Raw genomic sequence first — 17552 nt, forward strand, 5'->3', positions numbered from 1 at the left:
CACTCTCTTTGAGAGAACGAGTGAGAGAGAGAGAGAGAGAGAAAGAGAGAGAGAGAGAGAGAGAGAGAGAGAGAGAGGAAAAGAGACTCTCTCACACTGTTTGATTTGTTTGTTTACATCGGGCGGTGTTTTGCACAGCCCATTCGAACAAAGATTTTAATAACGACGAAGACGACGGCGATGATGTGCGAAAAGTGAGAGAATGGAAGCACCGCATAGCATATTGAAGCAGAGATTGATTGATACTTTTATTTGGTATTTATTGAGAATGCTGTGATGGGCACATCAAGTCTCTTTGGGCTTGTATGTGCATGTGAATTGAGCTCGACATTCAATACAATATAGCACATTGATGTATTTGAACAGGCGAACCACTAAACGAAGCAAATATCATTGTGAAAATAAAGCAAATAGAGAAAGAGAAATAAAAGTTTTGAGAATAAATTCACAGGCAAACACTGTGTAGTATAATTATTTGACGGCTTAAGTGTAACGTCGTATTTATCACAGCCGACGGCTGTGTGGCAGTTCAATCGGTTTCCTTTTCCGTTGAAACATTCATCGACGGAGATCGATGTGAATTTGAAGCGGATAAAAGCAAACAAACGCAAAAAAAAAGAATGAATATTGCAGTTCCTGCAAATCACAAAAGATAAACTAAACGGTATTGATATTTACCTTGCATCCTTCGCATGTGAATGCACCGAAATGGAAGCCTGCCGCCGGTTCGCCGCAAACCTTACACTGCTGATTCATCTGCAATTCAAAAAAAAGAAAACGAAAAAAAAAACGATGTTCAATAAGAGCGAAAAAATTGGATTCATTAATTAAATCAAAATGGTAAGACGCGACAAGATTCAACTTAATGCATGACAGAGCAAAAAAAACTGCGAACGCGAGCGGAAGATCGTGGCTGAAAAAAACAAGCGATCGAATATTAATTAGTTAACACGTTGTTTGGTGCAGATTAAAACATGCGGTTCTACAAAACGCCCGTTTAATTCTTGATATATGTTAATTTCTTCACCATATTGATTACGTCTCAAGCGTTTTCATATCGATTTTCTGGTGCATTGCGTTCATGTGAGTAACTCGCTTCGTTTTTGTTTCGGCCGTTGATGTTTGTGTGTGTGTGTGTGTTGCTAGCTGTTTTTCCTTTTTAATTAAGTAACACGACCCGATGAATAATTATTTATCTCACCTTCGTTACAAGCAACACAACTGAACAGCGCCTTCACTACTCACCATTATTGGTGTGGCGCAAAACAATATACACACATTGCAATCTTTTTCTCTGTGCTCGCGCAGCGCAATGAAACTCGAATGAAATATGACCATATGCGAATGGTTTTCACAAGAAAACAAAACGAAAAAACAAACAAACATTGTGCGGCGTTCATTGTGCCAAACAATGACAACAAAGAGCCAAGACTAATATTTGCGGCAAACCAATGATGATAAAACAAGAGCATAACAATATATGTATATATACTAAAGACACACATCGAGAAATACGATGGAATTGGTGACAGAGTGTGTTCGAGTGAAAGAAATCACAAATTAAGTGCATATGCATTAGATATGCGGACAGCAAAAAAAAAATGCCCGAGACAGTTTAACTGTCGTCACAGAATGAGAGGAAGAGATCTCCTATATTCATTGCAATCCTAATTGCACTTGTATTACATATTTATTGCGAATGAAAAAAAGACGGAATCTCTCTCGCACACACACATACGCTTATCTCACATTCTTCTTCGGTTTTTGATGTGGCGTTTCGATATAGATTCCATGATTGCCATTTTTTTTTGTTCAATTGTACGTTTGTGAATTGTTGACAATATGAATTTAATCGATCAAAGTGATTATTTACTGTAATCGGTTCTGTGTCTGGGCCGCCGAACATTGGATGCAACGAAATATACAGAGTGGAAACCAAAGAGAGAAAGAGATAGAGGGAAGAACAACCGTCTAGGGGTAGACTCCGTAGAATTTATGCACGAAGATGTTTGGTTTTATACAAAGCTTTAAAAGACTTTCAAAGATTCAAATTAAATGGTTTTCCACCCATATTGATTTGATGTAATTTGAATAATTTTTTTTCGTAGCTAAAACACGATTTGATTTACTGAGATAAATCAATAATAGTTTGAGTTCCAAGCATTGTGAATCCATCGCAGAAAAAACAGAGAACTTTAAGCGGTGTGTATGCCAACTCCTAGACAACAATTGAATCATATTTACGGCGACAAATAAAACACGCGCCATCACTGTACAATATCGAACACAACTACCGAATGATTGCCACATTTTCAGTTTGTTATTTAAAAAAATGTGCTGTTGTATTCTTCTTCGTTGGTATTTTGCTTGGGTTGCACCGGATTGATTGTGAATATTTCATTTCTCTCTTTTATCACATCTGTATATTTGTTCGATTTTCTCTCTGGCATTGTATGCCGCATCAATGTGGTTTTCTTTCGTTTAATTCTAGCGACATTCGTAAACGGGAGTGGAAAACGCGTTTCAATGGACACAACCGACCGACGGTACAAAAAAAAATATATATATATGAAAAGATTGCAACGTCAAACTGAATTGGTCGATTTTTTTTACTTCGTTCGCGATGTTGCAGCGCATGCAAGGTAACAAATAGGCGCATCATCATTTTAAATTATAATGAATTGAACATTGTTAGCGTTTTATATCGCAAAACGTTTTTGTCTTTTGACCCTTTTTTGTTTTGTGACTGACAGAAGTGCTGTTGCTGTTGCTGCATTTTCAAAGCTTTTTCAATGAAGCGTTTATGATTTAGTTTTCCAGTTGCGCTCGAAATCGATTGAATCGAATAAAACAACAACAACAAAAAATTGGTTCGCGCACGACACATTGATTTGGCTCAACAACTGAAGAATGTACAATTGTGCAAGCGCATTCACACACAACAATTCTGGTGAAATGCACACACACACACACAGTCATACATACTGTCGATTCTCGATTTATTAATTTATTTTCAGAGCAATTTATAAAATTGATATCAACTGTCATTTGTGCATTGAATTATGGATGAACGCGATTAATTTGTCGGTGTACATCTCGGTTATGCATTCGAATCAACATCGATCGATCTTATATTTTATATATAAATGTATATTTAGATCATTTGTCAGACGCGATCGGAGGGAACACATCATGAAGTTGATTAAATGTATCGCGCACAACAGCTAAAAAAACGAAAACTTTAATACTCGCTGTGAGATACAAGATTCAATTAACCGATTGGACTGAAATTGTTTTTTTTTTGTTTGAAGCATATTATCTTGTCACACTAATTATCTTTTGCATAAAAAACCATATTTTCGATTTGAAGAGTGATTTATTTGCAGGGAAATAATTTTTTTGTGAAGAATTCTTTTTTATTTTGAAATTACGTTCAATTGAGTTTTTAAAAAGATACCGGTGAATTGGAAACTATTTTGGGTAATTCTACATCGATTTCAACACGATATGGAATCGGTTTAATTGATTTCGATTTGTTTCAAATTCAAATGAAGTTATCAATGTTTGCACCATCATCATGAGAAATGCTGCTGCATTTTGTATGTATGTGTGTGTGTGCGCAACAATAATAATCGAAGCTTGGGCTGCTCAATGTCAACTGACATTTGTGTGATCGTAAAATCGTGCAAACAACAGCTGCCGTGATCGTTGCCATCCAATTCCTTGTAGCATGTGCATATCGAACCGGGGAAAAAAATAAGATCTCTCTCTTTCTCGAACACATGCTGCTTTTCGTGCTGACGATTTGCGCAATAAAGCTCAATGAGTCCAGATTTTACAAACGCGATAAACACGATCTCTCATCATTGGCAAATATTTAGAACGAACAAGACAAGGCATACAATGTATTCTCTATAACAAAAACATATATATATGCACCGCACCGTAGATTCAACATCAAATTCATGTCAAATAAAATTTATCATGATCGCATATTTATGGTTGTCACGGCGGTCATTCGAATAAAACCGTGTATAATTGAAATATTAATTTTGAATCGTTTCTGTGTGTTTTTTTTGTTGATATTCTCACTTTTATTATGTGTTTTCACCTTCTGTGTATCTTTTGTGTATGTGCATCGATGAATTATTATTTTATTTCCGCCTACGATAGAAAACTATTGCCATTCAAAGTGCAACAAGAAATTTTTTTTTTTAGACAATGTAGATTCTTTAAATGATGAAAATGGAGCTAAAAACATTCATTTTTAATGTATTATTTATATATAAGGCGTAATCCGTGAAAGACCAATGATGGTACTTATTAGATTTTAAGTATCGACAAAATTCAAACTAATTGGCAATCGGCTGGGGCCTTTATGTTAAGAGTCGCGCAAAACCACTTGAGAATCAATTGTGTGGACAATTGATGGCATGCACAATTGTCGAGTAGGCATTGTGCCTCGCCAATTCGTATTGATCGTGTCTGTTTCATTCGTTGTATCGAACGCTCTCATTCATGTCGGTTTGCTTTCCTATTCCTTGTCACATCGATAGTCATACATATAATTCATTTTGCACAGAAGAGAGACTTAGCGTTATTTTCGCTTGGCTTTTGTTTTCAATACATTTTGTTATCAGACGAACGCTTTGAATAAGATCGATCATTTTGAGTGAGCGTGTGCGTATTTGTTCGCTCGTGTATCGACCATATACAATGCAATAACATCGTGAATTGACATATTTTATTTATACATTAAAAATATTTGGAATAATTTACGCGTTCGGAAAGCACAATTCACCCATTCGACGATAAGACCAGAGGAAAAATAGATAAAAGAAGAGAGATGCAATTGAACATGTATTGAAAATTCAAACGATCGCCTGGCCGATTATTTATTCGTTTTCTCACCCAACACACATGTATGCATGTTGGGTGCATGGTGGAAAATCTATCGATTGTAACGAAAAAATAAAAATAAAAACGCCGCACATAGTTAATTCGTTCTCATTTTCGACTGTTGGATTGAAAAAGCAAAATGAGTAAGTGCACGAGAAAGAGCATAATCAGCTAACAGCTCATCGCATTGGGATTGCATACAAATTACAAATGCGCTTGTCTATGTGCTATTATTAAAATATTCGCGTTCATCTCGCATACATATAGATATATATATCGTTTGCAAATGATATGCGTGTGCCTGAGTCTCGTGTTAAGTCGTTAGCAAGCAAAATAAAGGCAAACCCAATGGAAATTGCAGTATGCGAGAGCGAAAAAAGCGCGCGCATTTCGTTTGAAATGGCCGACACACACACATATATGAGTTGAAGAAAACAAAAGCAAAGTCATTCGTTATTGTTGTTGATTTTGTTTTTGTTTTTTTTTTCACTCTGTTGTTTTGTTTGAGCGCTAAACGCTGAACTTTTGCCGAGCATTGTGTTGCTTGGAGTGCGCAAGCAAAAGAGCTACCATTCGACCGCTTTCTTTTGTCCAATATTGCTTGTTCAGTGAAGATGATATGCGGGGAAGCAATTGCACAGATTCAACAAGTACACCGCCATGGTCAGAAAGAACAATGCATCCGATTCGAATCGAAACAACGATGTCACGTAAATTTTGCGCGAATAGATCATGTGTGCGCTGACTCTTTTTTTTTTTTGGTAAATAAGTGCGAGAGAGAAGAAGAGTGCGTTTGTGCAACAAATTTAGATCTCTACTAATCTATTATGTTTGATGATGCTTTAATCTATTCAATCCCACCTCTGACTCTGCCAACCAATATACTATAACAATTTATTATTTAATGCTCAATTCGATTCCCTTTTTTTATTCTTTTTCTTTTCATCTCCTGAATGGTTGTTGTTGATATTGCTCGTTTTGGAATGGAAAAGACAAAAGACCGATCCAGAATTGGTGACCAGCACAACCACCACTTAAGCTTGCCGCTTAATTTGTATACTGTGCAGTTTAACACACGAAAAGCGAGAAATTTTTTTTATTAGAATGTAGCATGTTTGCCGGCAAACGGCGGCATTTAATGCATTTCATTATAGCAACAGGCATCGAATGCGCATAAGGAGCAAATTTGAGACAGCGATCACCATCGTCTATTCAGCAGTAGCGCACTTTACAAATTACGGGCTCGAATGTTTAACTCTGTTCATTTTTTGTTTTGTCGCTGTGTGTATGTACGATCGCTTTGCCTTTGTTTTCACGATTAACTTTGTATAGGACACCAAAGTCACGCGCTGATTTTCATAAATAACGTCACCTTTTGTTTTATACGGGAATGGTTTTTTTTCGTTCGCAAGATTTGTCGTGAGTGTGTGTGTGTGTGTGTGTGTGTGTGGATATTCTCTCAATACATATTTGCACTTGTATCGGATTTATGCCTGGAACAAAGTGAGCGATTAAGTGGGAACGTGAATATGATAAGCCATTGAAAAATTTGAAATTTCAAATGAATTTGTAATCGCAATTTGTTGCAACATTTTTCGTTTGATTCATAATAAATGGCGGCAGAGGAGCATTCGGCTTTTTTTTAAATCTAAATAGCGGCTTTCAACATTTTCAGCAACAATAATTTACATACTAGAATATTTACAAATCCATTAAAGCACACAATCGCATTACGGATATATACGGTGAGATAATGAGATTGAGATCAGAAAATTGATTAAGAAAAATTAACACACGCACTTCTAAATCACAATTTTTTTTTTCGTTAAATGTTTAATGGAATTGAATGTGTGAGACGATCAATTCGTTGTGAGCAGAGGGACAAAAACTGAACCGGCCCAATTAAGATTAACATTTGCACATTAGCATATTTTGATAATTTGTGAAAATGATTCATTCGTATAAAGTCTTTTTGAAAGCTAGTGGACAGAATTGCGTGTGATTGACGATCATGTTGTTGTTATTTTTCTCCGTAATATATGAGATGGTGGAAACCGCGTTTGAATTTTTAATGATTTTTGTGAAATAGTTTCGCTCGCTTGTCGTTCATCTGAACAACATAAATAATTTTTTTTCTCCATTAGTGTGCGTCAGTGAATCAATGACATTTGACCATATTTGGCTGATGAGATGGACATACCGACACAACGACCGAGCAAATACCCGAAAAAACCCAAACATGAAACTAAGAATATATAACAGTTTGAATGGGATTTACAAATTGTTTCACTTAAAATATTTGGATTAATGATCCATTTCGGTCATCGCACGCACAAAACATGAATATTTACTTCGCGGCTAGCTGAAGAAAGTAATATGTACATCAGCATAGGCGCGAGCGCTCAAAAATGTCATATAAAAATATTCGGCGCTGAAATGGATAATTTGTTCACAATTAAGAAGAAACGATATGGAAAGAAAAACAAACGCAAATACACGAAAAAAAACAATATATATCTAAAAGTCAATGCGATCTAAAAATAGTAAGTAATGTGAGTTGAAAAACATCAAAACTCGAGTTCAACTTCAAGTGGGCGATAAATTTATTAAATTGAATGTTAAAACATTCCCTTATTTGCTGTTACCGTGCGAACGCGACGCGATATCGGATCATCAGCATTTAACTCCCATTCAGTCGTATTCAACGTTTAGAATGAACCGCAATCCGGATCAAGTATACATTTTATGCATTTTTCATTCTCTGATGGTTTACTGATCGACATTAACACCTTAATTTTATGATCTTCTTCCAACATTTGTTTGTTTATTGTGTTTTTCTCTCTCCTTCATTTCTTGCATATAGTGTCACGGTTCGAACGCACGTAACATTGTTTGCAATATGCCTTGTTTGGACATTAAATTTTATGTTGAAATAAAGAGAAAGAAGAAATAACAGGCAAATCTCAGCAGAAAATGCTAATATGATTCGAAATGGACAGAATACATCTAATTCGCGCCTAAAAAGTTTCTAAAAAATACATTCGAAATGCTAATTTTTTGTCTTTCTTGCCTTCTCTCTCTTGCTTTGTCTTATTTGACAAGAAAAAATTATTTTTTCTATCATCGTTTCATTGAGAGCAAAACGCCGTTTGAATATCTTCTTCAAAAACAAAAAAAAAGACATCATGTTGCGGTCGAACACGTGGTGAATCACAAGTGAGTCAAATATGAATCTCTTTCGTAAAAAATCGTTACAATTTCTGTTCATCATTCGAAACCAGGCATACTTATGTGATTTGTATGTATTTGGAGCGATTTATTTTCAAGCGTTGACAGAAAAAGTTATTCGAACCCACGATTTGGGTATACATTTGCCTAAGATCATACCACAAATAACGCACACACACAAAACAAAAACACCTTCCTTCATATTTATCAACTAAAAAAAATCGGTGCGATACGTGACAAGTCATCTTTTAAAATTTGTCGTTTTATTTTGATTCAAGTCAATCAGGCTCACGTCATGCTATGATTAAAATCAACAAAAGCCATATTTTGAAATTTGTTGGTGTCATTAGATGAATATTCTTTTTTTTTCCGACGTCAAACGTTTGTTGTAATTGTATTCTGCGGGTGTTTTTACACTTTTGTGTCTATGTGTTGGGAAGACGGAATTACTGAAATGTCGCAATCATCTTTTTTTAGTAAAATAATGATTTGATATTCAAACAACATACCAGCAATTAATCGGGCATGTGTGATTCTTCGGTTGAAAATGTGCTTTGCAACATTATCTGCATCAATCATTTTAACATTCCGTAATCGAATTAAAAATGACTTTATGGATTTTTGAACGATCACAATATAGCCGGCGGCGTGTTTTTTTTCGCGAGATGATCGCACTTTTGCAATCGGACAACATACACAACTCTTCGGCATTTTTGCCAAGTGAATTGCAAACGAGCTGCCGTTTGTTGATTGCCCTGTACATCATCATTTCATGCACATATACTATCGGAATGGTATGACACGCCAACGCGTGAGCATTGCGTTGAACAAACCATACTTAACGCATTTTTAACGAACCAACACCGAATTCAAACCATCAATTTAGAAATTGAGACTCGATAAACGCTTCTGGACCTAATAATTTACCGTTATTATTATTAAATTTTATCGCTTAAATTTTATTTTATTTATCATTTTGCATGTACTTGTTTCCGTCATCGATTGCGGTCATCTATTTCGTTCAAGAATGCGTATTCTTTTATTTTTGTAAAGAAAAACGACAACAAGGACTGCACATGAAAAAAAAATTGAATTAAAAAACCACGAAGAAAAAATAACATAAAAATTTATCTGATGCAAACTGAATTTGAAAATGCACGATATGCACAGGTAAAAACAAAATAATGCAGTGCAAAATTGAAGTAAAACAGGTAGATATCGAATATTTCGTTTTTGTTCAGTCGTCAATATGCCTACGGTCTATCGATCGACAAAATCAACAAAAATACACATTTTTTTTCTGTGCGAAACAAAAAGACAATCGAATAAAAGAGAAAAATGGATATTCGAAGCAGCAATATCACGTTACATGGAATTCGATGGGCTTTTTTTATGGCAAAATGAGTACTCACATTGTTCGATATGACATTAAGTACCAACGCCAGTTGCAACTTCACTTCTTAAAATTCCATATATTTAGTGCATAATAGCTGCTACGTAATCGTATTTTGATTTTGCTCTTGATTTTTTATGCTCTCTTTCTCTCTCGCTTGCTAATTCATTCTACATTTGGCAGTTACTTGCTTCTTGCTTGCATACGCAATCCGTTCAACTGCAGTCAATGTAAGATATATACACCGCACTTCTCCAAGTAGACGATGAAATGAAAGAAAAATCAACAACCAAAAAGAACAGGAGACTGAAAAGAGCGTAAGTAAAGCAGTACAACGCACACGGTGAATATGATGTACAGGATTCGCATTGTGAAAATGTAAAATGTCAAAATGAAAACTGTAAAGTCAGTTCAAAAAATCAAGCAATCGCTGCTTGGATTTTGTTAGTTTGGCTTGTGATTAATTTCTGAAAATGAACTGAAGCATAAACATGTCAATGTCCTATAAAAATGTATAAAATTCAATCGAATCGAATTTGTAATTTCTTATTTTGTGCGCATGACATATCGTTTTATTTCGTTGTTCTGTATTTGGAATATTTGTTGTGCGTATTTTGTCGTTCATAAATCTTGTCATTCTCTCTGGAAATGAGTGCATGTGTATATATTTTTTTACTCTATCATAAGAATCACTTTTGATATGGAGTGGGAGAAGGACCGCCACCGAGAAAACATTAAATCAAAAAGTCAATAAATCGACAGCACATCTCTTCGCTGTCGATGCAGTCGATTGGAAAATGCGTTACACATGTTTTGCACATATATTCAACGCGTTAAGTCTGTTTTTGGTGTTTTGCTTGTCGAACAAAAAAAAAAAAAAAAAACAGGCAATGTGCAACAAATGAAATGAAATTTTGATTCAGATGTTTTGGAAGCAGCAACCGAAAAAAAAATAACAAACTCATTATCATTTTTAATTAACATGCATTTGCCGTTTAAGATTATTTACAATCTTGAAAATTATTTATTAAAATCGCGGTATTGAGCACAACTTGCCGCGGAATTCAATGTTTTCACTTCGATTTTGATCAATTCACGCCGCACTCCGCAAAAACTAAACTGCATGAAAACTGAACCAGAATATTTCGAAAAAAAAAACACACAATGATTCATTAGCCACATGCATGTATTTTGGTCGTGAGGGAACATATAAACTACTTCGATTATATATAAAGTACGCCTTGGTTCAATATCCGAATAATCAGATGAAATGCATGAACTTCTTCCTCCGCACAGATCAGAAATCGCATCTTTTTAAATCTTTTTTGCCAGCCGCCACGATTCCATTCTACTCCAAGTGCAATGCCATGTACACGCATCGACATTTAACGTGCTCATGAAACTTCTCGTTTTTTTCTGTTGAACAAAATGTTGTTGTTATATTTTCGGTTCCATAATACGTTGTTCTCTTCACCTACTGAACGCGCAACTGGCTTGATTTACTTTCAAAGTCAGTTGCAAATAATCAGAGCGGTGAATTGTTTTTTTTGTCTTTTTTTGGTGCGACTCTCGTGATTTTTTCTTACACTCGGCCGTCATTTGTAAGCCGCTTCGATAAATTATTGGCGTGTCTTTAATGTGATTAATCAAGTTGACGAAAAGACTTTTGCGCGTTGCCCTTTTCAATTCCTGTTATTGTCTTTGTGTGTGTCAGTCATATTCAGTTGAATCGCATCAAAAATCGAATGCATTCAGTCGAGAGATCGAAAGAAGAGAGAGAGAAAAAAAAAACAGTAAGGCATGAAGAAAGTCGAAGAAAAGCGAATTGCAGCAAAAAAAAATGACAAAAGAAAGAAACACTGCCGCCGCATCCAATGGCCATTACCATTTTCCGATCAAATATAATAATTAATTATGTCTTTTTTGTTTGTGGATTCGCACGTCGTCCAACTCACAAATACTGTGGCATTCGTCGGCAAACGACGGTGGTGACGATGATGATGATGAGATACATTTTGTGTGAGCAACGAGTCAAAACGCGTTTGTTTAATTGGTTTCCGCCCACAAAATTAATTCAAACTTGCTGATACATCATGGCGATACCATCTCCATTGAATCGATCTTATTCATTCTATAGATTTTTGCGCAATGATATAAGGCATTGAGTTTATTGAAAGGGTTTTTGTTTCTTAATATTTTGGACATGTTTTTACATTTAAATTATAATTTTTTTTAAAGAAGTTTTTAGTAGCATTATAATGAATGGAAATCGATTAAGATATTTAAATCGATTTTCGGCGACTCATCAAAAAATAATATATACATATTGAACTGTTTCAAATTTAAATGAAAGATGGGAAGAAAATGTGATTCTTATAAATGATGTCATGTGACAACCGTTATTATTTGCATGATCCTTGATGACGCAGCACTTCATCAACGAACTAATGTCCCTCTACCCATTCTTATTCATGCATTTCATTGAAAATTTTCAAGAGAGAGAGAAAAAAATACCCACTCAAAATAACAAGACGACAAGCTGCAGATTGGCTAGTTCAACGATGCAATTTCCCTTGAACGTGTGCAGTTTGCATGGGAACGTCTTAAACAACAACAACAACAACAACAACAAAAAACAACGGTTCCGAACAACATCGAATCATTTAAATCGTGTGGCTGCCGAAATCAATTAATCAAATTGATTCGAAAAAGGTACACATGGAAATCCAATGCAAATGACATGAAATGATGTTGACGATGAAAGAGAGAAAGAGAGTCAAAAAGACAGTCAAAGAGTAGCAGACGAAGCAGCATGCAGCAAACACAAGCGAAATTGTGATCACGATGACAATCGAATCAACCTTGACTGATAGAACATAAAATGGGCTTTGACTTGATCTGCATGTAACAACGCTCACGTATATTTATCATGGTGACGATTATGGTCATTCGCTTGTGAAATATTCTCGGCATAGGACTTTTTTCACTTCAAACGATCGTTATGCATTTTGGCACACACATTCACCACCAAAGAACGCAAAAGAAATTATGCTATGGGAATTTGCGGTACAAAACAAGATCCAACTCCAACTAATAGACTTGAAGTGGCACAGAACATATGATGTAAATGAACAAAACAAATCTTCTCGTCCATTCTTAATTCGAGAATATTTACATTTAATAAGCTTCGAATTTATGTGTCTCTGTGTGGTTCTTGTTTGGTCGTCGCATAAATCAACGACATTATTTAAAAATGACGGTTTCTGGAATGATTTTTCTATCCCTTTTCTTTACATTGTATCTTTCAATCACTCTCATTCCCTCTATGGTTCATACGTAATCAAAAATGGAAAGTACTTGTTATGCAAAGCGATAAGAAACTGATCATCATATGATTTGCAACGAATGAAATAAAATTACGACAACGACAACAACAACAAAAATTGCTCCCAAATGGCTTCTGTTCAATAGACACACGATCGATTTGATTAGCATTTTTTTTCTTTTCTTATTTCACTTGGTCGCTGTGTTTAGGTTTACGCATATGCCCAAAAGAAAATGTGCGACGAAAATGTGAACGTGCGCGCATACGAAATATACTTGTTCATATTTATGGCGACTTTTATTTGTTTTATCAGGCAAAACGGGGTTTTTTAGCGGAGAGAACGAGAAAAAAAAGAAACACAAACACAGCGCTAATGCATATTGGCAAAAGACAAATAAAATGTTCTCTCTCTCTCTTCGTTCGATTTGCAATGTGAAAAACATCGATTTGATTGAGCTTAATCCAAATGGAATCCATTTATATATTTTTCTTTTTCGTTTTGCAATATTGCAAATGTGTTGATTTTCAATCTTTCGCTCCTAAAATGGGTAAATTGTCAGCCAAACGATATTTATCTCACAGTGCAAATATTTACCGAATCGCGAGTATATAGCGGGCTGGTGTGCGCGATTGAAAATGGTCTGATCCAAAGACGCTTCAACCGTTTGCTCAATGTTTGTTTGTGTCTGTGTGTGAAATGAAAGAGAGTATGTGAGCACAATTTGATAGTCAAACATTCGGTCTGAACATGTTGACAACGGTTTTGTTCATCGATTGCCGTTCATCGTTCGGTTTTTGATTTGTTGTTGTGATGCTGATCGACAATCCATATTTATCTTTGTGTGGTCTGTGGAAATGCTTTTATTCTCTTTTTATCTTCGCTCGAACTCTTTCACTCTGTTTTCAATTTGCCGGCGAATTTATACACATTTTTTTTTGTCCTGCTTCGCCCTTCGCAGTCCGATCGACATACTTTCTATTCAATGGCATTCAGCAATCGGGAAAAGTAAATCGATCAAATTGATATTTTTTTTCTTGCACGCTGCTTACCGATTGGATAAATGTCAGTGTTGTAAGTGACTCTTCATATCTCATTCGATCTGTTTGAATCGAATTGCCTGTCCAGGATTCGAAATGTGTAAAATATATTCGATGGCATGTGAACTGGCTTCTCTTTGACTTTCGGTTGTGTAATGATCACATTTGGTTTTGCAAAACCAAAAAAAAAATGTTTTTTTTTTGTATATCGAAAAGAATGAAAGAAAAGAGGGAAGAATGGCCTTTTGGTCGTGATTTTAAATGTAAGCATTTGAACCGGCTTTGAATTACTCTCTGCTCATTTTGGTAGTTTTTGATGAATTTATTAACTGCGCCAAAACAAAGTATATACTTGTTCAAAAATACCTCGGCCAAATTTGACTCATTTTGCAAATTTTTAACACCATTCAAATGCAATGTTCGAACGTGAGAAGAAGACCATAAGTCAGCATCAACTTGTAAATGACGCTTCTTTTGCCCCTGAGACGTTTAAATGTACAACGAAAATAAAAGGAAAAGAAGGCATTATGTCTATTGTCAACGATGAATTAATGGCGATACACATATGATCATTTCATTTGTATCTTTCAAGTACATATATATTATGGTTTGAGCATCTTCTTTAAATCGAGCAACAAAACGAGAGCAAAATGCTCGCGCACACACACACACATCGGCATGACCCTCGTTGTTATCTAGTTGGTTGGCTGCACAATGAAGTACACACAATTTAAGTGGCTTATGGTCGAAATCATCACACTTGAAATACTTTTATTAACCGATTCTTTTACGTGCTTCTCTAACCAAGAGTAAGTGCTTCTTTCAAATTTTTGGAACAAAGACCCGACTGGTCAAATGACAATGAACCAGAAATATATGGCCAGAGAGAGAGACGGAGAGTGAAAACCAACAACAACTAACTGTGGAAAATTAAGGAACATTGAAATGCAAAACAAATCACAAAAACGCGTCAAGCGCATCTCCCAATTACAATGTATTACATTCACGGCACTGAAAATGATATTTAGCAGTGCTTAAAGTCATGATTTTTTTTTAAAGATTCACTGATGCCACCGTTGTTCGTGTTCTTTGGGCTATCTCTTAAAAGCAATCTTATTCATATGTTTCTTTTTTATTTCGGTGTTCTTTGCATGCGTGCTGTTGAACGCACGAGGTATCCAATCGATTTAACATGGCCGTTGTGTGCTATGCTGTTGCATTTTGAGACAAACGGATGAACATTAATAAATATGCCAAAAGGGGTTACTTTCTGTTCTATTTCATTATTGTTTTGTGCGCCCATTGAAAATGCTCACTTCATTTCTCAATGTGTTGGCTTGTTTTTCGGTTTTCGGTTCACTTTTTGTCTCTAACGGAACGGATGAGGCGAATAAAAGCAAAAACATTCAGGCAAATTTATCATTTAACCCATTCAACAAAAACCGACACTCAAAGAATCGATGTGTGAGAAAAGACACATTGACTCATATGAATAATCGGTTTGTGACTTTTTGACGCATATTAAATGTGAACACAATAACAATCTGGATTAGACATATATGTGTTCGTAAAGTCGTTTTCCCCCCGGTTTGTTCTAAATTGAGATGATGAAATAAAAGTGCGTTTATATGAATTGATAGGATTTAATCGTTTTATTTTGATCGAACAAACACAGAGTTTTTTTTTGTGTGTGTGTGTGTGTCTTCTTCAAAACGATTGCTCTTTTTTTGTCTCCTTCCAAGGTGTTCACTTTCCTTTTATATGCCTTTTGAATTGTTTTGGGCGATATTGGCCTAGAAAGAGAGGTATGTACACGATCCCTTTTGGTTACCATGTTATTGGGCTTCAGATGTTGATTAAAATCATTGACATGGCACTTTAAGTGCTTCTTTATCGGCATGTTGTTGCTGTCATTGTTCTTGTTCTTGCTGTTGTTGTTGCTGCTACAGTGATTTTTGTATGTCACTTAAGTATTTATCATATTCATGTTAAGCGGTTAATAAAATTAATAATGCACACAATAAATTTGGCATTGTACATGCGTGTTCCGTTGAGTGGTCTCGCCACTTTATGCAAGGAGTGTGAAGATTTTCGGCGAAGGGATCTCAAAAAAAATATATATACATAACACTGAATAAAATAATATATACAAAGACACAATCGTTGATTATATTGCTGCTGGTTTTTTTCGTGTCGTCTTCTTTCGTTGCTTGTTGTTGATATCGATGAATCAAGTCAACTTTAGGAATTAATACTCGGAACTCATAATATTCAATGTTGAACGCCTAAAATGGGAATAATTATAACAATAATCCGCCGAAAAAAACATACACAATGAATGTGTATTACCTGAAGTTAAGATCAGAAGAAAGAGAAAGAGAGAGAGAAAGAAAGACATGCCACAAGAGTGTAAATATGTGCGCTTGCACCAGAGTGAGAAGTGGCGGTCATGATATGATGAACAGAATTGGTAAAGGTAATTGTGCGCACTACAGACACGATACACAGTGCAACGGCACTGTGAGAGGAAGATAGAGAGGAAGGTAACAATATCATAATAAAAAATATTGAAGACGAGTAAAATGCGCGAGCGCTCTCACTTGAGAGAGTTCAGTAGAAACGACGAAAAATGGAACAAAGTCATAAATCAGTCACGGCGATTTAATTTGCCGCCGATGATCGCGCTCGCGCACACATCGAGCACAATATGAGCATTATTGTGTGTCCGTGTGTGTGTGTGTGTGTGTGTGCTGCAAAGAGATGATGATTTGGCACCAAGATTGTACTCTCTCACATACCAGAAAGAAAGAGACCGTTTATTGCAGTGCCATACGCAAATATACACACTATTTAACCGATTACGATGTTTCGTTGCCTCTTTTTTTTTCTCTTCATTTCTCCTCATATGGTGAACTTTTTGTGTGTGTGCTTTGCTCATTTTTCTGTTATTCTTTTTTTGTTCCGTATGAAAATGGATAAAAATGTGCGCGCGATCGCTAACTGCTTACACACAAAACTAAAAGCAACAAGGTGCAGTGTGATGGCATAGCCAGTGAGCAAGAGAGATAGAGAGAGAAAGCATTCGAGTAAAAGAGAGAAAGCAAGTGATGTGAGTGAGTTTCTGGATGTTTGTGGTTCCGACGAATTGAGAAAAGATAGTCAGAGGTGTGCGCGCGCAATTGCGCACACACAATCTGTTAGTGTGACATCAATCGAAAAAATTCCTGTTGGTGAAATTGAAGATGCGCACACCAGTTTACTGTGAAACCATGCACCAAGTGCAAACGGAACAGCACATATTTTCGATGGCCGTACACTGTGCGGAGAAAAAAAAAAAAATGAAATCGGTAATCAGCGAAACAAACAACGAACGATGAAATGAACGAAAAAAAATAACAACGAAATAAAATACGATTAAGAACAAGATCTTGACACCAACTGCATTTTTAGCTTTAACAACATTTCCATTAGATATATTTTAGCTTTATGAGAAAGCAATAGTTGCAACACTCAATGAGCGCACAATGACACACCTCGAGCACATTTTTAAGCGCGAGCTCGTAAGAACAACGGCCCACAATGCGGAAAGAGCTGAAGCTAGAGTTTTTTTTAGGAGTAAAGTGTATAAGAGAAATTCCGAAATCAGCAAAAGGGCAACAATGTCACCGA

The 17552-nt window shown here is 35.8% G+C and overlaps 1 protein-coding gene across 1 annotated transcript in view; it reads right to left on the reverse strand.

Moving 5' to 3' along the window:
• The window catches only part of LOC116346457 (protein embryonic gonad-like), a 47970-nt gene that overhangs the window by 19435 nt on the left and 10983 nt on the right, over positions 1-17552 (reverse strand). The window contains exon 2 of the mRNA XM_031776530.1: positions 679-756. Within this exon, the coding sequence (XP_031632390.1) occupies positions 679-756 (78 nt within the window). The remainder of the gene's footprint in view (positions 1-678; positions 757-17552) is intronic.

Source organism: Contarinia nasturtii, unplaced genomic scaffold, assembly GCF_009176525.2.
Source record: "Contarinia nasturtii isolate CC-2019 unplaced genomic scaffold, AAFC_CNas_1.1 Cnas_scaffold_129, whole genome shotgun sequence".
NCBI classification, from domain to species: Eukaryota; Metazoa; Arthropoda; class Insecta; order Diptera; family Cecidomyiidae; genus Contarinia; species Contarinia nasturtii.